At 38.1% G+C, this 25,520-nt stretch overlaps 1 protein-coding gene across 1 annotated transcript in view; it reads left to right on the plus strand.

Moving 5' to 3' along the window:
- The window catches only part of BICC1 (BicC family RNA binding protein 1), a 105,193-nt gene that overhangs the window by 37,336 nt on the left and 42,337 nt on the right, over window positions 1-25,520 (plus strand). The window contains exon 3 of the mRNA XM_065639390.1: window positions 13,307-13,376. Coding sequence (XP_065495462.1) covers window positions 13,307-13,376 — 70 coding nt within the window. The remainder of the gene's footprint in view (window positions 1-13,306; window positions 13,377-25,520) is intronic.

Genomic DNA, 25,520 nt, shown 5'->3' on the forward strand with positions numbered 1-25,520 from the left:
CTGGACTCTAGGTCTGATGTAAGCTTCTCATTTCAGCATAACTTGGTATCTGTGTGTTAGTTGTGGGCTTTTGGAGTGTTTTGGAAGGGGCTCCTCAGCTTTTCCTCTCCTGGCTTTCAAGAGTTTGTTTGCAGAGTTTGGTTTTGTGGAAAGCACAATGTACTACCAGCCCACTGTAACTTGTAGGTATTATTGTTTCTGAGTATTTGAGATTATTTAGGTTTTGTGTGGCTTTTTTATCAAAGAGAAATGGTTTTTGTAGGAATATATTAATTTACACAGATGCAGATACTTAGATTTTTAAGGTATCACTGGATTTAGGCAAAAAGTGTGTTTAAATGCTCGTGCTTCTCTTGATGGCAGACTCTGTTATTCCCCGAAGAGGGTATAATCACGCTTGGAAGTGTGAAGATGCAGTTGGACAAATGTTGCACGTGTGTGCCAAAATCTATTCTGCTAATTATTAGGAGTTTAGGAGTGTAAAGGAAGACCAGGGTTTTCTTTTCATTTTCTTTCCTGTCCTTACATGTAACATGTTTCATCTGTAGCTTCTTATATTATTTAATAAGTAGCACGTTAAGAGATACTGAGACCATTTTGGAGGCAATATTTGGTGAAACCATCCTTTAAAATGAGTTGTCTTTTCAGTATATGTTGGAAGCAATAACAGTAAGAGATTAAAAAAAAAAACCAAACCTCCAAACAAACACCTTCCCCTCAAAAAACCAAAAAAAAACCCCAAAAAACCAAACCCCAAACCAAACAAAAAAAAAAGCCAACCAAAACCAACCAACCAACCAAAAACAACACCCCAAAAACCCACCTCTTTGAAGACATAAAAAATGGGGATATCTAACTGTATCTTTAGTCACCTCTATTTTAAATTCTTCTTCTGCATGCAGTATTTATTAATGAGTGTTTATTACCTTTGATTTGTTTAGGAGGCTCTGGCAGCAAAGGCCGTAAGGAAGCTGCCTCAAGCCCTGTTTGTTTATCTAAGACAGCGAAAGGTCTTTTTTTGCAAAATCCTGTGTTTTCACTTGTAGTGTTAGGTTGATCTGGGCCAAACCTTGTGACTTTTGCAAAATTCTTATGTCTGAATATATTGATACAGTGTTTATGTATACCTGAGTGCTTTTATAAGTATAGATAGTATATATTGATACAAATAAATTTAACTAAAAACGTTATATTTTTATGTCTGCAGTAGGTCAGGCTAAAAATAAGTCAGTCTTCCTTTTTAATCTCTGAACATGAAACATGTAGGTAGAGCTTCAAATGTGAATGGCTCAGGGCATTTTCAGGCGTTAAAAATATTAATCATTGACCTGAGACTAAGATGTCTCAGGCTGATTATTGTCTGTGATCAGCAGTAACTTCTGAAGGGCTTTCCATGTGTCTTCATCAATGACTTCTCTTGTAACTATAGTTTGCCTAAGGCTGTATTCCCCCTTCTGATGGCAACTCCTCAGCTATCAGTTTCTTCCAGTTCATGGTTATTATTGATTATCATGTTCTTCTTTCTCTATTTCAACTGCAGGGGCAGTTTTGAACTGCAGAAGCTCCACCCCTTCCACTTTTTTATGGGTAGAAATCAGTATCCGCATTAGCATTAAAATAACCCCTTGATGTAGAGTTTGTCTCATAGCATGTGACAAGGATATATTAAGGCCATACGTCTCCAGAATGGGAACGAAACGCCCGGCTGTGTGAGGCTGTGATGGGAACGCTGGCATGTGCTTCTGATTTACATGGGGCTTCCTCTCATTTCGCTTCCCGGGAAAAGGAAGCGGCTGCTTGGGGAGGGTGGTGTGGATTAGAGGTCTAAAGAATGCTAGTGGCAGTCAACATCAGCAGGAAATCTTGAAATGGAGAGGTTTGTCTCCCTTTTGGCAAAACCGCACCCAGTGGAAAGAAGGAGACTGTTTAGGTTGGATCTGTTTCTCTAAAAAGGTAAATCAAGAACGCTTACTTAACTTTTTGCTTAGTTCGGGCAGAGTTAAGTGGTGGGAAAGCTTCATTCTTGTGGAAAAAGACATTCATCATTCTGTTAAGGGAATGGGGTAATTACAAGGTTTATTTATTCAATCTTTAGTTTCTTCCATGTTGCTTCTAAAATAATGGGAACAATCTTGAGAATTTACCTGTAATAAGAAAATGCTCTGTGATGGGCCTAATCCTTGAAGTTGAAAATCCTTGAAAAATTCCTTGAAGTTGAAAATTCTTGAAAATGTTCTCTGACGGGCCCGGTCCACTGCAGGTAGAAGTCTTAAAACAGCAACTGTCCTTGCAGAGTTGTTTGTGAGTAATTCCCTTGGCCAGAAACAGTGAGGATTTTGATCCTGTGGTATTATACTGAGTGACTCTCGACTTCACTGTTGGGAGCTCGGTCTGAGTTCCAAGCGAATCAGAGTTTTAGCTGCTGATGACATTGCATTTTGTGCCACCTTATTGCTATACTTAACATTTTGTGCAAGGTCGATTGCATTGAAAAGCAACAGACAAGGAGCAATTTGTCACCGTTATCTCGACTGAGATGCTTAATCCTTTTCACTCTGAAAGTTAAGTCCTCTCTTAAATAGAGGAGGGATTTTCGTCCTCAGAAGTGGTTGTGCTCTTTCATTTCCCTCTGAGTAGGAAAAAAAAAAAAAAGAGAGAAGGTGAGTATGAGAACAATACAAATGAATAATACACACTGGGTTCCTGATTTGTAGGGAGGAGACCTGCCGCTTCTGGAGAGCGGAGTTGGCTGCATACTTGTTTCTAATGATGTGTTGTGGGGGATTCATTGTTAAGTAATCTTTTTTTCTTGGCTAAACTTCCCCTTTTTATATTATTTGTGTAGAATTCATTAATGCTGTACACATGGATACATTTACAGGGGTTTTTTGCATACTTAGATAATCCCTTTAAATTTTTTACATTACTTTCAGCCATTTATTTAAAAGAAAAGTATTACCTGTGACCTGTGATTAATATTTCCATTGAGGATAAGCCAAACATTCAGGTCAAGTAAAGGAAAGACTTTAATGTTTTACCATAAGTAAGGGCATTTGATCGAAAGTTTCCTTCTCCCTTAACTTCATTTGTTGTATTTGTAAATAAACTACAAAGTTCTGTAAATGTTATTGTTGCAGAATATTCGCTTATTGCAGTTTTTGGATGCAGCAACAATACTGCAATGCATTCTTGAACAAGACTCTAGTTTTAAGAATGCTCTTTCCCAGTTCATTTCAGGTAAAGTGAAGGTTAAAAGATGCGGTGTGTGAGAGAGCATGCATGTGTTATCTTCCCTTCTAAGCTGAAAATGTCATAATGGAAAAGGAAACAATATAAATTCCAAAGCCATACCCACATAGGTAGCTTTCCCCAATTGTCTCCTTACTGATGTAGAGCTTTTATTTATATCCTAAAAGTTTGAGTTGTAAAGCTGATGTTATATACTCTGGTGCCTTTACTGTCTTTACATATAATCTGTTAATTAGTTCTTTTGAAGTATTATCAGCTGATCCCCATTGATCAAAATTATGAATATATGAGTACATTGCCTAGGGTGTTAATCTTGTCCTCTAATTTTAGCTTTGGTACCTCTTCATCCTGTACAAGTTTACATTAATTCTTGACAAAGTTCATTAGGAACAGCTGTGAATACCCAGTGAGGATGGTAAGTTTGTTTAGAGTTAATCTGGGCTAAGATATGGTCTTCAATGAAACAGCCTGCTTGCTGCTTTGTGGGAGTCTCAAAGTCTGTACATGCAGACCACAAAATTATTGGACATGAGAGGTTGGAGGAAAGCATGTTAGTGTTGTGCTTAGTTTGACATGAAGCTGTGCAGAAGTATGACAGTGGGAAACAGGCATGTTTTCCTTCTGTTGCCTTTCTATACCTGAATCTAAATTAGTTGGAAAATTCAGAAACACATGTATGGCAGTGCTGAACCTTATTCATACAGCTTATCCTGTATGATAAAATATTACGCTTTTCAAAGACAGGTGAAGTTAGGGGAGAAGGACTGGCCAAGTAGTCACATACAGATAGTTCTCTAAAAATGCATTTGGGGTTTCTGACAGAATATGCAATAAGAAAATCAGGGACCCCTACCCGACAAGAGACACATGCACTTGTGTCCTCACACTTTGTTCATCCTGCTCCTTCATGCACAGAAACTTACAAACCTGGGGCTCGATCCTCGTCCTCCCTGTGCATCGTTTTGTTGTGTACCTGTAAGTAGTTTACACTTGCATGTAAACTACTAGTATCCACAGTCTAAATTAAGAACAAACTTCAGGTGTTTTCTATGTTTTATCGTTTTAAATCTCACTCTGTATAGGAGATGGCTTTTCTGCCCCGCAGGAGCACAACCTGCGCCCTCTGAGCGGTGGGTTACTCTGGGGTGCCTGGGTGTCCTGCTCAGAAATAGCCCCTCGCCCTCCCCTGCAGAAAGATGCCATAGATTCTGTGGAGTCAGACGCACTGTACTGCCTTCTTGTGAGAGTAATAGTTGTAATGTAAACAGTGAATTCTAGTTTGGAATTTCGTATGTAGACTAGCTTGAGGGAGCCGGGGGGAGAAATCCCACAACAGGGCTTGGGATAGGAATCCATTGCTATACCCAAAACATTGGCCAGGCTTGCAAGAGGGCTACGTATTTGCACAGAACTTTGGGCTAAGTTTTGTCATCTCCACACTTTTAACTTCTTACATGCCCTGTATGTCCCCACCAAACCCAGCAACCCTTGATGGTGGACCATTGATGTGCTGGCTCTGGCATCTTGAGCACTTGCTCTGGCTTCACCAGTTCTAGAGGCCGAATTCATCTCGTCAGTTCCTGGATAACTGTATGCAATTTCTTTTTGTTGCTTGTTCTTCTTTCCACCTTTGTTCTTCCCCTGCTTTCTCCTTCCCGCCCCCCCAACTAAAAAAAATAACCAAACCATTAAATATGATACTGCTGCTGGTTCCAGCTACATCAATTGCTCTATTCTTGCTGCCAAAATTCGTGTTCAGGGGTTAGTCATCCTTTAAGATGTTGCTGTGTTAGAAAAAGTAGTTTCAACCAATGTAGAATTTTACTTTTCTACTGTGACTCTTCAACTTGGGTCTTCTGCTTATATAGTTGGTTGTGTTTTGTTTTTTAATTTTCATGAAAATGGTATTCCATATTTCAAATAAACTGTAAGAGTGAACTCGTGTTTACTGCTCTAAATGCGTATGTACTGAGGGAGCCACACTAATAACAACTTCTCTGAATGTACAAGATGAACACTTTGTAAAATAAAATATTCAGAGACTGGCAAATTTTGTGTGTGTGTTTTTATTAGGCATCCTGAGGTCTGATTTTAAAATTGTCACATCACCATTTGGTTAATACTGGAGTAGATGGTACATCTAGTAGTTTTATTTTCTGCAATGAAATGCTCATTTGGATGTAAGAATTTTTAACGAGTTAAATCTGCAATCCTGAATTTTGGCTGGTTTTGTGAGAGTTAGTAAATGGGATAACTAATCCCTTTGCCTTGCTACTTTTGTCTGGTTAATTACAAGCAGATTTTGCTTCAAAACTGTGACTGTGTTTATGTTGAACTCATTTTGAACTTATTTTGTCTGTGTCTTCTTAGAAAGAAAAATGGTTTTGTTTTCAAAATTAAAATTGCTGATTAACTGGAACTCCAAACTTCTAAATATTCTGTGCACAGCTTCAGCTTTCATTATGGATCTTAAAGCTGTGTTCAGAATGCAGGCTTATGCTTTTCCTGTTCAGTTTGGTGTAGAAATACTTGACCTGCTGGTTCACTTTGTGGCGACTTTGAGTTGAAGCAGTTGGAGCACTTCACTTATGAAAACTGGACATTCTAGCTGAAAGTGTTGGCATCAAATGCAGCTTCTGTGCATATGTAGACAATGGTGGGTAAGGACCTGTATCTGTCTTAAAATTAGTATTTGTGTCTACGAAAAAGTCATTTTGCAGATGTTGCTGAGATTAAGACAGTACCACGTGTTGGTTTTATATTGACCAATTTCCTTATTCATTTAAGATTGTTCTATGTGTAGAGTAAAATTAACAGGCACCAAATGAGGATGATGTTTACCTTGCGGTAAGATAAATGTGATCAGACCACGCTGATCTCTCATAGTACTTTCAGTCAATTACTGAATTAATTTTGTATCCTGAAGAATATTTTAGGTAATATTGGGAAAAACAAATGCTTATAAGTCTGTATCAGATGATGGATGACATCACGTAAAGTTCCACTAGGTTTTGGTCTCCTTTTTGTAACAAACTTGGCTTTGGAGTGGTTCTGCTGCTTAAAGGCTGTAACAAGTCAGATTGTTTGTTTGGTTGGTTTTTTTGTTTGTTTGTTTTAAAGCCTTATCATTCAAAACTATACTTACAAAGCTTTTGCAGTTATTTCACCTTAAGGTTATTCAACCAGCATATTTGTCAAATTCTAAAAGGCCATTACCATGGTACTACTTTTACTATCTGTGTTGCATTTTTTTCTTTGCTGTCTTGCACAGTAACTTTCATCTTTATCTTCTGCAAAATTGATGAAGCAAATTTTGACTATTGGGGAGAAATGGTTCTTGGAAAACAGCCCTATTGAAAATGGGGATGAATACGGTGATGTAACAAAACAATCAGTCACCTTCCCTTCAGCAGCTCTGTGTGAAATATTTCTTGGGTACGAGTTATCCCTGGGTGTTTCGATCCCAGTGTTAACAGCGTACAGTTAAAAATTGCTGCAGAGAAGAAAATCCCATGTGTGAGGGTAGGACAAGGGCAGGGAAGGACAAAAAGGATCAGAAAAAGTATTATTTACATAAATGTCATGGTAATAGAAATTCTATAAGTAGAATAGTTAGCTTATGTCAGTGAAGAAATGGATATTTATTGATGCTATAATGGAGATCAGGAGCCAGCTTGAATTTGCAGATGCAATTGGCTCTGAAGTTCCAGATGGTCATGTTGCCAATAATAATAATAACTGTCTAGAGGTGCCCTTGTACTTGCTGCTCCAAGGTGTGCACATGAAATATAAATGTATAATGTTTATTCTGCATTTCCAGTCCCTTTTTGTTTGGTTTGGTTTTTTGTTTATTTGGGTGGGGGTTGGGTTTTTTTGGTGTTTTTGTTTGTTTTTGGTTTTTGTTGTTTTTAGGAGAGGGCTACTGATGCAATTTAGCTATCTATATTTTATCTCACACTTTAGTGTGGTTTTGTTCTTTTTCTAATTCTCTGTAGTTTTCTTCTCTTTCCCCATTTGCCTCGTCCCTTGACTTGTTACATTAACGTTGCATCAAACTTTTTTAAATTTTAAACTTCATACTGCTTGGAAAAATCACATCTATTTGGCCATACATTTTTGTCTTGCTGGAAGATACTATGCCAAGAAATGCTCTCTGTGATATGTGTAAATGTGAGGTTAAGAATGACATTAAGAGTTGACTCTAAAGATAATTCAGAATATAGTTTGGACCCTGTCATGATTGTATGCTTTGTGGTCATTTTTTGTCTGTCAGTCAGTTTGAGTGAAAATCAAGCTGTGGAAGGACATCATGTCTCCCTGTAGTGTCCTTTTTTACTTTGTCACAGAACGTGCTGAAGCAGAAGGACCTGCCCCAGCACCCCAGAGGGAACTGGTTCACTTTTAGAAGGGTTAATTAAGTTAAAGAATCACTGCTCAGGTCCCTCCCTTGCTACTCATTCACCTCTGTATTTTATGCTGCCTCAGAGACAGTAACGTTTTTATTTTCATGGATATGATCACCTGTAGTTATTGAGATTAATTTTCTTTTATATAATGTACACAATTGTTCGACTAAAATACTTCGTGCAGGATATTGAGCTGTTGTCACCAGGCTCATGGATGGGATTTGCAGTTTGCTTCCAAGGCATGGAGTGTAGTCTCTGAAATATTCAGAGTACCAAAGAAGTTAGCTGCTCTGAGGATTTTCATTCTTTGATAGTTGAAAATAAGGTACCGTTGCAGTACTCCAGATGTTTAAGTGTCTAGTGCCGTTGATGTTGTTGATCTAAACCGAGGTGTGTGTGTGTTTTTAACCTGCACAGAGAAAAACCAAGGAAAACTCTTTACAGACCAAAAACTCAGCCATTCAAAACATGATATGGCCAAATAAATAAAATCCACCAGTGGGCTTTCTACGGCTTTTAATAGCATGAAAAATTCAGGGCATCTACAAAACCTTGTGTTGTGTGTTTTTTTAAAAAAAAATCGAATATGTTCTTAGATATAGATCAACATGTACTTTTTTTTTTTTTTGGACAGTTCTGCTTGCAGTTTTGAGAGCTACTTTTGTCATTTCAGTTGGAATGAGCTCGTTACTGAGCTCAATTTGGGAAAACCAGTTGTAGAAACCCACTGGTAGATGCAGGTTCACCTCTTACCCATTTTTCTTTTCACTGTGAATGAGAGCTGAGGCAGAAATGGCTGAGATGCATGAATCCCAAAGGTGGGAAGATCAGAAATAGGTACCTTAACACTAATTATAAAGAATACAACTTTATTTTAATGTGCTTGTTTTAAATGCAGAAAGGTCTATTTCATAATGTTGTTCTTTTTCATCTACTGCCTGTGAAATACTTCCTTTGAATTCTGAAATGCTCATGGGCTTTCGGGGAGTTTTGATTATTTCCCCCCCCACACCTCGCATTCAGGGCATTCCAGTTTCCATCCAAAATCAGCTAAACAAAATTTAGAATGCAAGAAAAAAATAATTTCTTACTGTTTTAATGTAAAACTCCCCAAAGTGCTTAAACTATAAATTTTTCAAGCTGGAATACAAGGAAGCCAGAAGTTTTTCTTCCAGCTGCTTTATAGCTAGACACTCTTTTTCTTGAAGGCCCAATGATTTGCAGCCAGAGCGAGTATTCTAGGGTCAGGGCACAGTCTTACTTGTTTTGTTGATATCTTCTTGTATCTTGTGTCATCTTCTGTATTTTCTCCATGGAGAATAGCTTACATATTTTGGCTGTGTAAACACTCTGGTTTCCCCTAGGGAAAGGGGAGGAAGGGAAGATGTAGATAAATAATTTCTTAGGGTTTCCCTCATTTTGAGGTTATTTACTATGGGATTAAATCTTGCTGCCGAATATGCCTGTTCCCTTTGGTCAGTTGGTCCCTCAAGGTGAGGAGAGTACAGATTAGTATCAACCCTGTGACTTTATATGAACAGAAGGGAAGCCTAACCAGAGGTGTTATTCCATAGAGACCATGAATTCTGATTCACTCATCTCTAGGCTGAATTTCCCCTAAATGTTTTGTATCTAAAGTATTTATATAATTAAAATACATGTATTATATCTACATAACTTGTAAAGTGAGATCTGTTTTCAGTTTTGTTCATTTGAGAGCAGTACTGCTGTTTTCAGGGTATGTCGCATTAACACTGAGTTTTCACTAATAAGAGTATTCCATTGCAACATGCAGTTGATGTTTTTATGGAATGAGTCCAAATTTGTTTTAGGAAAAAAATAATATCCTGGCACTTAAAACTGCCTGAGTTAGAGTGGTAAAACAGAACTAAAAGTTGATGCAGCAGTGATATATGCTATGCAGAGTTTTACCGTTGCACAGTTTTCAACATCATTTTTACCTTAAAGTTAAACAAGAAACTTAATTTTTACTATAACTGTTATCAACAGCTTTGTGACACTCCTGCTGTTACAATAATACAATATGAAGATAATAAAATAATAGCTTAAAAAGCAAGCAATGTAATTTAAACTCTTCTTAAGGGTTCCTATGAAAGCCCCAATTTCTCAAAAATAAAATAAAAAGTTACTTGCAAACCGCTTTGGGCAGTTAAAATTCTCAAATTGTTTCACAGGCAAGATAAATTATTTTCACTGGTAAAAAAACAAGTACTGCAGCAAAACCCACTTTATTTTTCCCTATATAATATGTGATTTTTGAAATTGTGTAAAAGCTGGTTATTGCAATCAGCTTGGAATTTATCGTGAAGTTTATTGCTTGGAGTTGAAAGCCAGCACATACTCCGAGCATTTTTATACTTAAAGAAATGCACTTCATTTAAATGCATCCAAACTTTTTTATGTGTTGTTGTTTCTTGTTTGTTTGTTTTTGCGTAGCTGCCTAAGACAGGAGATAAGCTTGTCTTTGTAGTGACCAAACGGAATCTTCTTTTTGGTCTAATGTGATAGTTTTTAGCATTGTGTTCTGCAAAGTGCTTGAGGTTATTAGGTGGCCCAACCTCAGTGGCTGGCAGTCAGACTACTTTTCCTTTGAAAATCTCAAATGCATCTTCTCCTACATCCCCTGAACGTGCATCCCTGAAGCTGTGGGCTTCCTTGTATTTTGGTTTAGCATGAGAAATGGAGAGAATTGAATTTCTTTAAGACAGAAGTCTCCAAACTTTAATGGCAGGGTAGAGGACTGATGGGATGTAACCCTTGTCTTGAATGATACTCACTCATTCCTCTTCCATCTCATCTCTTGTGGTTCCTGTTATGTTAGATCTTCTCTCGGTCCCGCACTGCTCTTTTAGCATCCCCCTTCTCCTTCTGGCTAATGCCTTCCTGTTTTCTCTGTATTTCGTCGCCTGTTGTACAATTAAGAATAATCCTGGCCCAAAGCCCTCTCAGACACAAGTGAATTCTTTTAAATAGTTTTTATTTCGCATGTGGATTGGAAAATTGTGACAAGTATTTGTATGTTGCTGATAGAATTTCACCCTCCTGGAAATGTCTTATTTCAGCTGTAACTTATTATCCAATAGTTGCTGAAGCCCAAAATATAGTATAATGCAGTCTGGCTGACATTTCCAGATTTTCCACGTGGTATACTAATCTGGAAGTTGTTGTGATGTCCTGGGGATTTGGATGTAACAGATAAGAATTAAGAACTGTTAGAGAAGTTTGCCTTAGTTCCATTACGGAAAACTTACTGGTATTGTTGCTGTTTTCTTAATGCATTCATTTTCTTCTTGGAAGTTGCTTTTGTAATTATTTTGGAATTTTATTTTTTTTGTTATTGCTTATGTTTGCAGATGACCATAAATACTAAAATGTACTGCTTTGTTTAATTCCCTCCTCCTTCCCCCCATTTGGTGGGTTAACTTGTTTGTATAGTGTCTGCTTTTTGTGTATCGTAGTTCTCATTTGTTTGAGCAATCAAAAGAGCACAATTATTTTTGTAGCTCTTAGGAAATCAAACAAATGTTTTTTTAATGCAGGAGGAACCAGCCCCTGAGAGTTGCTATCTGAAAAGCACTCTCCTTTTCCTTTCCTACCTCTTTTTTACTTACAGCAATCAAATATTCTTTCGGTTCTTCTGCTTTAATTTTTTTTTCTATTTTACAGCCCAAGTTTACAGTGAGCACTTTTTTACTGTTACCATTATATGCATTAGATAATCTCCTGAATACTTATTACCCAACATGAATTTCTACACTCACTATCTCAAATAGTATGACCCAGCAGACCACGGGCAGTGGTTACTGCTGTCTGCCCAGTTACTGCAAAGCTGCACATGGAGTAGCTTGTCCAGTTATGTCCCCCTCAACACAAGGAAGATCCTGACAAGCGGGAGTGACTCCAGTGGATGATCACCAGGTTGATCCAGAGCCTGGAGCAGCTGATGTACAGAGAAGCTGAGGGCAGGGTTTGTTCAGCATGGAGGTGGTGAGGTAGAAGAAGGGTCTGATCACAGCCTTCAGCTCCCCTGGGGGTGCTTAGAAGGTAAACTGAGTCAGGCTCCTCTTAAAGTTGCATAGGTAATAATGGCCAAAGGTTGAGCAAAGGGAAATTCAATCATGTATGAGAAAATAATTTCTTGTTAAAGGTGGCCACACACTGGAATAAGTGTGCGGAGAGGCTGTGAGATCTTCCTTCCTTCAAGGTAATGAGAGCTTGATGGGCAAGGCCTGAGCAACCTGACCTAACTTTGCGGTTGGCCACACTGTGAGCATGAGGTTGGACTTAAATGACTTCCAGAGGTCCCTTTCTTCCAAGCTTGTTTTGGTTCTAGGACCCCTTCTGACTGGCATTACTCCAGCTGAGCAAGCTGATCACTCTTAATCTCTTTTATAATAAACTACTACAGTTTTCAGAGGAGTGAGAACCTTTTTGCTTGTTGCTGTACAAAATCTTGTCCATGTGAGAACAGAACTGGACAATTTCTTCCAGGTGAAAACTCATCGGAGCCTTCTTTTTAACCAACATCTTTATTAAAAAATGCCTTGTCCCATGCCACCTAGCATGATATTTAATGTGTTTTCTTGGCATCCTGTGACCATCTAATATGGGCAGATCTTTCTTATTTCTTCAGATATTCTTTTTTACTCATGATGATCAGATAATCCCATCTCTCAAGTGTGATGAGAGGTATGATCATGATCTCATCATACTTATTGATGAGATCTCCACAATACAAGAGAAGTTCCTTAGTCTCAGTAGACAAACCCAGCAATTTCAATGCGTATATATAAAGTCTTTGCTTTCATTCAGTTCATTCTCCTGTATTGCTACTAAATGTGTTAGTGATGCACTGTAACTCTGTGCCAGTGTTAAATTTCAGTATAATATGCCTGTGGCTAGTGGACTTGTTCACTAAAACAAGTGTGGCAACAGAATGAGAGTCTACATTGAGCCAAGTGGCTACATGAATTTCAAACTATTATAAATGTGTGCATAGGGTTTTTCTCTGTTGGCCAGCTGGGGATTTACAGATAGGTTGTACACTGTGTTGTAATAAATGCTGTCAAATCTCTGCTCTGAACGGCTGAACCAAAAATTAAAATTTTTGAAGTCTGGATAAGCTTACAATGACAAGTTGCATTCAGGTAAAGGTGAGGAGAGAAAAGAAAAACAAACAAACAAAACCCCACCAACCCTGTGAAGGCAAACTGATGTATTTTGACTCATGGAGACACAAAAGGACTTGATTTGAAATGGACATGCTTTACTTAGAAGCCATTTTAAGATAACTAAAGAAACATTTTTATGAACTGTAGCACTTTGAAATTCTCTCTGGACCTAGAACATGATGTGGCTGGTAGTGGTCACTTGAACTTAATGGGAACTGTTGAACGTCTTGGTTTGCGCTTTAGATTTCTTTAGAGTGATCAGAACTCAGCTCTACCTATTATCAGACAAAAATGCTTCTCAAGAAAAACAGAAAAGTAGTTAATGACTTGTGCTATTTGTAAGTAATAACAGTCAACAGATTTTAAAATACCAAACATAATTATTGCCAAAAATGAGCTTTTGACTTTGTAGGAGAGCAATAAAAACTTAATTTTTCACAAATGTATTCTTTTTAACAGATTATGGAAGAAACAAATACACAGATTGCTTGGCCATCAAAATTGAAGATTGGAGCAAAATCGAAAAAAGGTATTTTGTTTTGCACTCTTCATGGGGTGGGATTAGTTGTTAGAGAAGTAAAGCCACTTCTTAGAGTCACAATATCAATACTAGACACCTGAAGTATTTTCTTTTTAGTCTACTGTTTGTATAAGAAATCCTTGTTGAAGTTACTTCAGCTTTATGTAGGTATCTGCTTTACAAACCCATTTTAAGTAGCTTGCGCTTCTGCAAGTACTTTATTATCAATACTGTTATACTTACTGTCTTTAGCATGTGTGCCGCCTTCTGTATGATTCTGCATCTAATCTGAATGGTTGGTTTATTTTACAGCAGCCAAAGTCAATCAGTCTTTCTGGTAACATCACAGATTAGTGGGTGTTCTATGAGGTTTTTTGTTTATTTCTGTAAAGTGCAAAGATGTGTGGTGGTCAAGCCTGGTTAGAGCAATATATGCTCCTTGTGTCCCCAGCAAGCAGTCTCCATGCTTTTTTTAGTGGCTTTAAGAAACCTAAGTAGAGCTGTTTCTTAGGAATGGCCAGTATTATGTGTTTTAAATTATGCTTTCTTTTGGAAGTACAGCTTGTGAATGTGAATCTGGAACATTTCTTTTCAAATTAAGCCTTCTTACTTCTTAAAGGATCATAGCTGTGACTGAATGAAAGTAATATTTATTTCCTCTTCTGTAGGAAAAATGAATTTGGAAGCAATTTTTAACATTGCATGTATTTCTGTTCAGGCTGATACATATTAAAAACCAAGAAAGTAGAGTTCAAATAATTTCTCTGTACACTCTATTTAGAACGTGTAGCTGGAGATGTGGGCTAACAACCTTTGTAAATGGAGATGGTCTCGTGTGAAGAAAAATAATCTCTTTAGAAAGGTGCAGGATTAATAACATTTTTATGGTGTAAAGTGAGATTCAGTCTCTGAGGTACTTTCCCACATTATTGAAGTGCAAATTGATTTTTATGTATTTTATATATATATATATATTTTTCCTCTCCCCCCACTTGCAAGGGAAAAGAATCTCACTTGAGAGGTGAAAAGTGGGGAAGGAATTCGGGCTGGAAGAAATGCAGGTGTCATGTATATGTATATATTCATATGTGGAGCTAATGTTTATGGTAATGTGAGAATGACAAGGTCGCTGTGCAAACCTGTGCTGTACGTGTGTTTCTATGCAGACCCTCTCTACCTGAGCTGCTGTGAATCGATACACAGCTAAAGTTCGATAGGAAACCCAGGCAGGAGAGTTTGTTTTTCTATTGAGGGGAGAAAAGAAGAAAGCAAGCAGTACCTGCACCTGTTTTCTTTCAAATTTAAATGAGCCTAGTTCTGAAGCTGAAAAGCAGGGTAAAAGAAGTAGCTGGGATTCTGTATTGGTACTTAGAGATGCAGCTTTATGTGTAGATTAATTTAACCACTTTATTAGTTACTCAAAGAGAAGATACTGTTAGATTTGTGGTGACACTCTATCAGTCTATGGAATCAATTTGAATACTGGGGGAAATAAAACAGCTAAAAGTTATGAGCTGATAATAAAACTAAAAATTGAGAGGAGGGAACACATAATACAGCTGGGCATACCGAGCGCATCTGCAGTGGGAATGATCATCTTGGAAAGTCTTTATGCCAAAAGAAACTTTAGATAGGTCTGCAAACTAGGCATTTTGGCACTATGCTATACTAATAAAAAAGTTTCAGATGCCTGTGGACTTGCAAGGTGGCTCCAGAGTTAAGACTTTTACTCCCTGGCTGCCTTTGCTCTGGGAAGTTGTGTGTATACATGCACTTAAGATAGTAAATTACAGTATGTGTACAAATAACGCTGTAACCTAGAGGTTCCTATTTGTGAAATAAAGTGTAGTTTATGTATTCTGTTTACACTTGGTATCAATTGTTTGCTATAACAGCTGTTTATATAGGGAAAATATTCTAAGTGTTCAACATACTGTAACTTAATGACATTTCATGATTCAGAGAAGAGTCTGCAGCAAATGACTGGCTGGCTCTCCGGGATCTTGAACTCAAAACATGGAATCTTTCCCCGTCCCCTTGGCTGGGGACCGAGTGCCTGATAAGCTCATTCAGTGAGAGTGACGTGGTTACGGATGTACGAGCTTGTACCCCAGCCACACACTGTACCCTGTCATAGTCAAGTGATTCCAGATTTTTTCATATACTTTTCCAGTATAATTTCCTTGCAGTTTCAGTAGCTTCACGTTCTGGGCATGAATGTTGTGGCCTTTGGTCATTCACAGCTTTCCTCCCAAAATATGAGGGGGAAGCCTATCGTCAGGAGGACACCTCTAGCTGGGCTGTTTTTTCTGATGTGTGCTTCAGTCCCTCAGGAAACATTGAATGTAGTGTTCTCGCTGCTGTTGTCAGTTCTTAATTTGAGATAGTTGATACTAAATAAGGACAGAATACATATTTTCTTTCTAATCACAACACATGGGTATTGAAATTTGCAGACAAAGTGTGCATAATAAGGTTCGGCAAGGATCTGAAGATTGAGTTCTGTACAAGACCTGGAATCGTTTTATGATCTTGTGGAAAAAAAAAAAAACTGTGGTGAAGCTGAAGCACTAAGGGCAGATAACCTACAAGTTGCTAAATTGTTCCTTTTCTGCGTTATATGAATAACAGCTTTTGAACTGATGACAGCAAAATACTATATATTGAGTATCATAGTGGTAATTCATTAACTAAACTTGATAAATATTTTCTGAAATTTTTTGAATTGCAAAAGACTAGCGTCTGGATTTAGCATATGCAGAATTTTAAAAATTGCCGATTAAAATTTATTGTTTAATATGAAATTGCTAAAATAGCTCCCTGCAAAGGCTAGAATTAAAAAAAAATAAAAAGAAATCAATTATCAACTCTCAGCAGTTTCATCAAGAGCAAACCAGGAATTTCCTGGCTTTAATGAACACCAGATGCTGGAGTCTTGCTCTAGTTCTGAGGGATAATGAGGGTTAAAGTGCTTTGAAATACATGTTTAGAAAACACACAAACAGATATAAATCTTCCAGTAGCATCCTTAAGGAAGCCACTTGCTCAGGTTGACAAAGAGATCCCATAACATTAAGGCTTCGGAGAGGGAAGTGAAACAATTTAAAGCGCTTCTGTAATGACCGATTCCTGTCCAGCAGCAATGAAAGAGTTGGCACTGGCACGGTCTCCTCTGCTTTCCATGGGCACTGAAGAGTTCAGGGTGTCCCAAAACCTCGTATACTGGAGGCTTCAGATCTTCTGTAGGCCAATGAATTAAAGCTCAAACTGAGACAGTAACTTTTCTATCCATTCCCCTTTTGCTCTCAACATACTTCTTCACTCTGTTGTGGTTACTGTTCCTTAGGAATGCTATTAATGGTCTTTTAAAGATTTATTCGCTGGTATAAAAGTTTAGAGTAGATTGCCAAATCCCAAATGGTCAGATGCTGTAGTTCCACAAACACATTCAAAGCAGGAGTAGGATAACTCTCCCCCCCATCCCGCCTCTCCTTTCCCTTCCCCAAATACTGACCTGTCCTGCTCTCTGGTTCTTGTTGTTTAGCCATTTCTGCTGTGCTGTCACTCGTGCTTATATTGCCACATAGGGGACCAGGCTGGCTTAAAACTAACTACGTGTAATTTTTGCTGTTGTAGAGAGGTGTGGTTTGTTTTTCTTTGTTTGTTTTAGGGGTTTTTTTTGTTCATTTGCTGGCTGGTTTAACCCAAACTGTATCTTCAGTCTACTTCACCTCATGGTTATATGAATCTGTAATGCTTAATGCACTTGGGAGCAGGCGAACATCGTGTAATTCAACGGCAGTGCTTGTTGATGGTAATTTACGTAGGAAACGGGTATATGTGAGTTTAGACTTCACCCATATTCCTTACTCTTTTTCTTGTTTTAATTTTCCCCCACCTCTAACAGGTGTGTGCCTTTGTGTTTCAACAGCCATAAAGAAATTCTGGTGCTATGCGTGTGCTCAGAATGCAGGCAGCCTTGAAATAGCATTTGGGTAACAACCAGCATAAGAAACTTTTCAGTGCCTGGAAACTTAGTGGCTCTAGGCAGGAATTTGTTCAGAGAGCTGGAGCAGAGAAAATTTTGACTGGTTAATAAAGGCAGTGAGGGGAAATGCAAATGAAATTGAATTGAGCTTACAGAGCAGGAGTATCTTTGGGGTCCCTCTCACCATTCACTTTCAAAAAGGGCTGCTTTCATTGAGCTGCTGTTGCTCACTCTTTCTGTTGTTCCCATATTTTTATTCTTCTTTGTCCAGATTGCAATCTCCAGCTCTTCTTTATCTGCATCATCTGTCCAAGTTACCTGCTCATTTCTTTTCTTTCTTTCTTGAGCTGCTCTTATTTCATTTCACCTGTTCTTTCTTTTGCTGTTTCTGGTTTTGGAGTTTGGGGTTTTGTTTGTTTTCTTTTTGTTCATCAGTTTTTCCTCCTCTTCCTACTTGAGCATTTTAAGTTGGTTAAGAGAAAAAACCCACAATCCGTTGTTCTGTTAGTCTATCGTTTTCTCACCCGATTTTTCATTTTCTTATTCTTTCATCTTCTGTTTCAAAAAATCCAGCTTCAGTAACTTTTTTAATGTAAGCTGCTTTCCATTAGTATAACATTTACTACATGCTATTCTTCATGAGCATATCAAGTACATACCATGTCAAATTGATATCTAAGGAGTATGGCAGGAAGGGAGGAAGCCCAGTGGCACTGAAGGTATTAGAAGGAAGGTGGTGATAACTGTCAGTGGGCACTGCTCGTATTCATTGCCTGGCAGTTTGGTTTTACACTTTTTCCTTAAACTTTGCCTTTTGCAGGCTATCTTGAAAGCAGAATCCCATATTTCCTTCTTTCCATCTTAAGTGCTGAGACAAAATGCAAAATAAAGTTAGTAACTGTAATGCTGTATTTGAGGCAAATAACTGTACTGAGAGACTTCAAGCAAATTAGAAAAATATCCCTCCCATTTATTTGAATGTTTAGACACAAGGGAAGAGCTTCGTGCATTCCAGGAGGCTTTATGATAAAAGCTAGACACATTTTTGTTAAAACAGAAGTGTCACTACATGGTGAACTTAAGGGCAAACTTGCATGCAAGTTACTGCCTTAGATATTAAGAGTAAGCTAAAATGTAATCTCTGTTTGTTGCTTCAGACCTTTAAGTCAATTTTCAATTGTTTGCCAATATTGTAATAAAAGCTGAAGTTTACATTTTGAGAGGACGAAGGGACGGAGAGAAGAGAGATGGGGCATCAGGCTCTGCAGCCTTATGAAAGTGTGCAAATATGGTGCTGGGTTGTTTACTCTTTTGGCATAGGTTTTCTGATAACACTCCAGTCTGATTTCATGCTTTTCAAATAATTTCTTTTTCTCTTTAGAAATCATTAATTTTCTCAATTTAGTTCATCAACAAAATCTTTAAAATGAAAACTGCTTTCGATGCTAAATCTCTTATAGTAAAATATGATACATGGGGAAGTGGTTAACAGAAGAGCAGTTCAGCGTTGTACTTGCCAGATTCTAGTGTCTCATGTAGAGACACTTCATAACTTCCACACGTGTTCCATGCAGGGATTACATAATTTCTTAAAACATAAATGCATCCCTGGCTGTTATGCAATATTGCTTTCAATATTGAAACTGAGCTGAATCCCACATTTTTACAAAGGAGAGTCTGTCTTTCCTGAGTAGAAGATTCAGTGAAACACGTGGCAATAAAACTACAAGTGCCTCAAATCGTATTAATGGATGCAAGTAAGACCTTGTCAATGGTCACGGTCAAACCCAATATTTTATGATGAAAGGTGAAAATGGAAGAGTTGATAACCCAGTGCAGCATCGTTCTGTAGGAGTTATGTGAGCTTTAAATGGCATCATAACCTCTTGTAGAGTATGTCTGGAGGCCTCTGGATTCTCCTTTCCGCTCCCAAAAAAAAACCCAACCAAAAACCAGAGACCCCCAAACCACATCAAACCAGAACACCCCTAAGCAAAGCGATGAACCTGATGAGACAGCAGCTGAGAAACTTTGAGTACTGTCCAAAGTGTCTGGGTGGCCAAAAGTCATCTTGGACCCTCACTTCAGGATATTCTCTCTCGTTACAGTGATGATATTTTGTAAGAAACGCAAAGTTTAGAGAAATGAATGGGTTTCTCTGCTTTCAGTTATCACTGGGGTCGCTGGAATACTGAAAGGATTTCAGTATAGGCTACTAAACTTTTAAGTTACATGCTTAATATTTTTTTAAATACCAGGTGGCTCGGTGTACTTCAGAGACTGGCGTGTTTACAAAGTGCAGTTATATAATCTGAAATTTTCCCCAAGAAATTGGCCAAGTCTGAGTTTAGTCAAACAAGCATAAAAGTAACTAAAAATTACCTAATCGTTTAGGCTGTTTACTACTTTGTCTTATATAACTGCTTAAGCTGAAAACCACAGACTCTGTTTCCGACAGTTTGGCATCTACAAGACTGAAGACCGTGCAGTTTAAATATATAATGCTATGCTGTATACGTGCATGTATATGCCTATAGAACAATGACTGTTGGGATTGCTTTGTTTTTAAAGTCTTCAGTGTTTTCCTTTTTTCAGGCTTGACATGTACACATCATTATCCTTAATATAGTTGCAGTCATAACACAGCTCTTTAATTCTGTGGTTTCCTTAAATGACTTCATTTTTCTGGGCTCAAGACTTTAGTTTCTTTTTTTTCATGGTGCATATATATTATACCTGTTTTGAATTTTGTTTTATATTTGTTGAGAAGTACATTGGAAATAGCTGTATTGTGGAAAAACCGCAGTTATTAACAACACAGCATCTATTAGTTACCCCTGTTGAGCTCTGATATGTTTGCCTTCTCATTTTGGTTGTGCACATGGAGGTAGTGTATAGTGTTTCTTGTTTCATTCTTTTGGTTTAAAACAACAACAAGAAGTCTGCCCTGAGAAACCAAAAAGCAACCAACAAAAAAGCAAACAAACCCCACAACCTCCCCACAATCCAAACTCCAATACAGGGCTATGAAAACCCATTGATTTAAATGGCAAGAGCTCTTGTGTAATAATTTCTCTCCATGTGTGTTGCTTTTAATAATGGTCACATTCTGTACAGTATCATAAGACCGCTTCTAAAAGTGTTCTAGAAATGAATGGTAAGGAGGAATTGCTTGTGTGTTGTGGTTTTGGTTTCCGTTGTTTTTTTTTTTTTAAATTAATCTACATACGTTAAAAAAATGACCAGATAAAAAAGTCTACCCTGTTTTGGTACTCTGTTAAACTTGAGAGTCGATCATGTCAGGCTAACCTGGTTGCATATGAAACTCTTTGCTGTTTTTACAAGGTAGTGAGGGAGTACAACGCATCTTTTTTTATATCTGAATTACCAAATTCTTCGCAGAGAATATCAGTATAGTCTGGAAAGCTTAAAATAAAGATATATAAATATACGCACACGTACACAGATATGTGAAATGGAGGAAAATAAGCATCTATCTTCTGTGAATATGGGCACTGAGGTTAAGAATATTCTCAGATTTTATGTAGATTTAGACAGTTTGTGGCCTCAATCTGAACATATTAATGTTTCCAATCAATTGTTGTTTATTATGTACACTCTCCTTGACAAATTGAGACTTAAATCCCAGGGCAGAGGAAGGGGAGTTTATATCTGCATATAAATGTGAGCCACCACATCAGCACATGGGGTTTTTTCAAAGAAGTTAAAGGCTATGTATTTCAGAGATGGTTTAGGTTGCATGAAAACACTTTCTTACAATGGCTAAATTTCTTAATTACACTTGATATGATCTTATTTCTTTGAATATAAAAATGAATCCTGCTACTTTTCTGAAGAATATGCCCATGTAAACTAAGTCTTCATGTGCATAAAGCCTCCTATAATTTCATTGTCTTCTAGAATTACAGTCTCTTCATAACCGTATGTAACCTCTTAAATTGCATAAAAATGTTGTGGTGAATAACGGGAAACAAAGCTTAAAGTGCTGGAATTGCTTGTATGCTTGTCAGTACATATCTGCGTAGCTAACTTATCAGTCTTCAAGCTTAAGAAAAATAGTCTTTACTGTAAATTACTGTAAAAGGAATTCATAGTTTGTCTTTCTGTAAATGCAGTAATGCATTGGTTTCATTTTGTGTGTCAGGCTTAAATGCTAAGCCAGCCCCACCTAAGAAGGTCATAAGGCATCACAGGACTACAAATGCTTCAGACTTGTTAATGAAGCAAGTACTGTAACAGAAGTTTTTCATAGTTTTGGTCAATGTTTGTTCTTGACCTACTTTAATCTATGTGTGCTGTTTCTAGTTAAGATAATTGTAGCTTCTGCTGTTCTCATCCAAAAGAAAACCCCACAGAACACATAGAGTGGAAGAGGTTGAACATGGATCTACTCAGCTAATTTTCCTACCTTAAATTCAGTGCTGTGAATAGCCACCTAATTGGTGTAGAGCCCTAAGCTTCCCTTAAAAAAAGAAAAAGGGGAAAAAAAATAATTGGGCCCTTGGAGACTTGCAGCGGTATCTGGAGCTTTGTGACAAACAAGCTTCTAGTCCACTAAGATGCTTTTAAAAATTGTGTCAATTCTCCTGTAGGGCTGTGCCCTACTGTACCCTAACTCTTGATAGGAAGTAAAAATTTATGGAGTGATATCCACTCCTGAACAACCACAGCCTGTTCCATCATCGTAGTTAAAGATGGTAGTTAAAGGGATGCAACGTGATGTGGAAAAGAGAGCACCTACGCCTCTGAAGTGCCTGGATGCTTATGTGCTTAAAAACGAAGGTAACTTTTGTATTGGTTCATGGTCAAGTTTTAAATTCTGTTGTCTCAGCGTTGATTTCAGTGCAGATGAATGGAAATACAGGTTCAAATTGCTCAGTGTCACGCTGCTTCTTACAAAGAAAATAGCATACTGCGCACCAGCCAGAACTCTGCCAGCTGTTCTAGCGCTGCTGCCCATCCCAGGCTTGTTTCAGGCTCTCGCAGTGCTGTTGGGTGCCTTCCCTCGTTCATGTGGATCTCCACATTTACAGGGCAAGGGAAATAATCCCCTGTCAATAACCGGTCAGGTAAGGCGGGTGGGGGTGATGATTTGATGATTCTGTGCTGTAGGGGAGGAGCTTTCCAGCTGGTCACACATGGGTCAGCAAAAAGATGCTAGAAGATAAGCTCTTGGAGTTACTCTACGTCTTTCCCATCTGTAAGTGGAAATGGGATCCTAGTGCATCAGTTTGAGGCAACTTCATACAACAGCAGTAGGCACAATAGATTTTGACCACTGTACCCACAGGATGGCGTTATTCTGTATGTTGCAAATAACAATAAAGCCGCACTTGGTCGTGCGTTTTCCAGGCACTCCTCCAGGGAAGGCTGGTAGCTACTTTTGCTAGAAATGAAATCCAGGGAAACAGAACTGTGTTCGCTGCCGCTCAACAGCGCAATTGTGGCCTCTCCTCCCCTGCCTTCCTGCGTGCTCAGGGTCCGTCCCTCGGCCTCCGTAGCGACCTGCCTGCCAGCTCAGCCTGCGGACGGGGAGGGCGTTTGGGGCCCCTGCTTTATTGAGCCCTGTGCTCCTTTGTCAGCAGAATTTTTCTTCAAGCTGTTTAGTTTTGGTTCCCAAGGTATAAAGTTGTAGGTCTGACTTTATACCGCTTCAGTAAAACTTTTCTTAAAAATGTTGGCATTTAAATGGCTTTTCCATGTTGGTGCCCGTGACAACAGAAGTGTTGGTTTGGGTATTCTGTGTCAGCACTCTGTGTGTGGAGCAGAATTCCTTTGCAGCTTTTATTTGACCTCACTAAAAACAAGAAAAAAATATTCATCCTGTTATGCAATTGTACAGCTGATAACTGTGTATATGAGTAGAGGATTTTAAATTATGCTCGTATCTTAGAAGGACATGAATTTCACAACAGTATGTTTCTGCACTTCAAAGGTAGTAATGTCTGGAGGTACAGGATGCTCTGTAATGTTTCTCGAAAATGCTAACAAGATTTGAGGGAGAGGAAAGGGAAGATCATTTCTTCTACCTGCAGTTGCTTCATAAAATAAAATTTCAGTTTGATCTGATACATGATCTGGGAAATTGGAAGTTTTTTCTCATCCTTATAATGGCATTAAACTTATTTTTGTACTTCTTGACCTTTCTACAGCAAAACTAATGCTCTTTTGCATTTCCCCATAGGTAAAAACAGATTAATTTGATCAATGGGGCATTTTATGTTGCTTTTTTAAATCATGTAACTTATGTGAAATAAAACTAAATAGTTACATACTCTGAAATGCAGAATAACTTGGTTTTGGAAGTTCTTTACAAGATGGAGAAGTATGTAGTTATACTATGCCTTTCTCTAGTTACTCTGGATTGTATCCTCTGAATTGCTTGGAATGGGTTTATCTGACTTGATCTGGCTCCGATATAAATCAAATAGGTGTTTTCAAAAGAAATAAGATTACAAAAATGCATTAATAGCCTGCATCGTCAGTGATGATCAACAGAATACAGAAAATGCTGGTCAGATAATTCACGTCAGTCGTTCAAGTATTTTAGTCTGACAGGCTGTAGAACACAGCTCTTGGGGAGGCTGCAGTCGTCTGCTTGTGATGCTATATGCTATCTGCTTGTTACCTATTATCCCTCTCTGAGAAGGGATTATTCATTCTCTTTAGCATTTGTCATAAGAGAAGATGAACTCTTGGTGCCAAATGTCAGTTGAAGCCCTTAGAATGTTTTTGTTTTGTTTTGCAGCATGTACTTTTCCCTGGGTTGGGTTAGAGTTGAGAAAGGAGAAGTGTCATGTTTCATCTTTTTTTAAGTATAACTCATTCCTGCTTCCATGTCTTTAAATGGTAATGGTTCAGGTTTCAAGGGATGTTGAGTTCTTGATGCTGATCTTATGCATTACTGTATGCGAACATTTGACACTAACATGAAAAGCTTATTGCAAGCCTAGTTGAGGATGTTAATTTAAAACATCAGTTATACATTAAGCATTGTTCAGTGGATGGTAACGATGTGTTAGGTTAGTAAATGTGATTCAAAGTTTTGTTTTGATTTGGAACAAAAATAGCTCAAGTGGAGGAGGCCAGGATGCCGAAACAGCTTTCAAAAGCATGGAGGAACTAACATGCATAGCAGAAATTCATTAAGGATCTTGTCACAGTTTAAAAAAAGAAAAACAAAAAACCAAACAAATAAACCAAACACAAAAAAGTCAAAACCAACCAACACCATAAAATCTTATGGCCACCAGTATTACTGGGGAGATCACTCCCCCTCTGCAAACCAGTACAACGCCGATACACTGGCTAGAATTACAACCTAAGTGGGTATTGTCCTGTCTCTGCAAATCTTTCTACTATAAATGAATTTCTGATTTTTTTTTTTAAATTGCATTGGTTTCAAGCATTCTTTATACTGTGCATTCTAAATATAGACTGCGTTTGTGCCAAAGACCACGTGCAAACATACAAAATCATGATTGATAGAAAGTCTCTTTAATGACTTCCTCTGGAAACTGTAATTTGAATCATATGATTTTCTGGAGTAGCAGTAGGAGGGAATATCTGAAAAATAACTAGAATATGGTTTTCAAAATTTTAATCTTTTCATCTGTGCAAACTTAACTTTGTATAAACTGTGCTAGTCATTTTATTTCTTGATTATTTGGCAAGACTAATAGTTCCTGTAAAGCCAGTTGGATCTAAAGAGAAAAAAATCCATTACATAAATAGCGTTCTTGTGGATATTTTTTTTTTCTCCAGAGTTTTAGCAGTTACAAAATAATTTTTATTTCATGGTAAATGCTTGCAGAGAACTCTGGTAGCTTTGGCTGTGTGGCAGCAACTGAAGCTGCTGCGTTGGTGCAGTTTAACTAGAGGGACCGATGCAATCTGGCAATGTTTATCAACCAAGGCGAGTCACTGCGGGCTGCTGGCAGCAGATACTCCCCATATTAGCTCCTGTGAAAGGGAAAGGCAGATGATGTCGTGTTAATGGGAGGGAAGCTGTGGGAAATGTTGGGAATGAAGCGGAGTGGGGGAAGTGACAGAGACGTGGAGAGGAAATGAGAGACTGAGAGACTGAATCAAATTGGAAAGAGGTAGATGTGATTCAGCAAACGAAGGGCAGGAAAACATGGGGT

Source organism: Caloenas nicobarica, chromosome 7, assembly GCF_036013445.1.
Source record: "Caloenas nicobarica isolate bCalNic1 chromosome 7, bCalNic1.hap1, whole genome shotgun sequence".
In the NCBI taxonomy this organism is placed as follows: domain Eukaryota; kingdom Metazoa; phylum Chordata; class Aves; order Columbiformes; family Columbidae; genus Caloenas; species Caloenas nicobarica.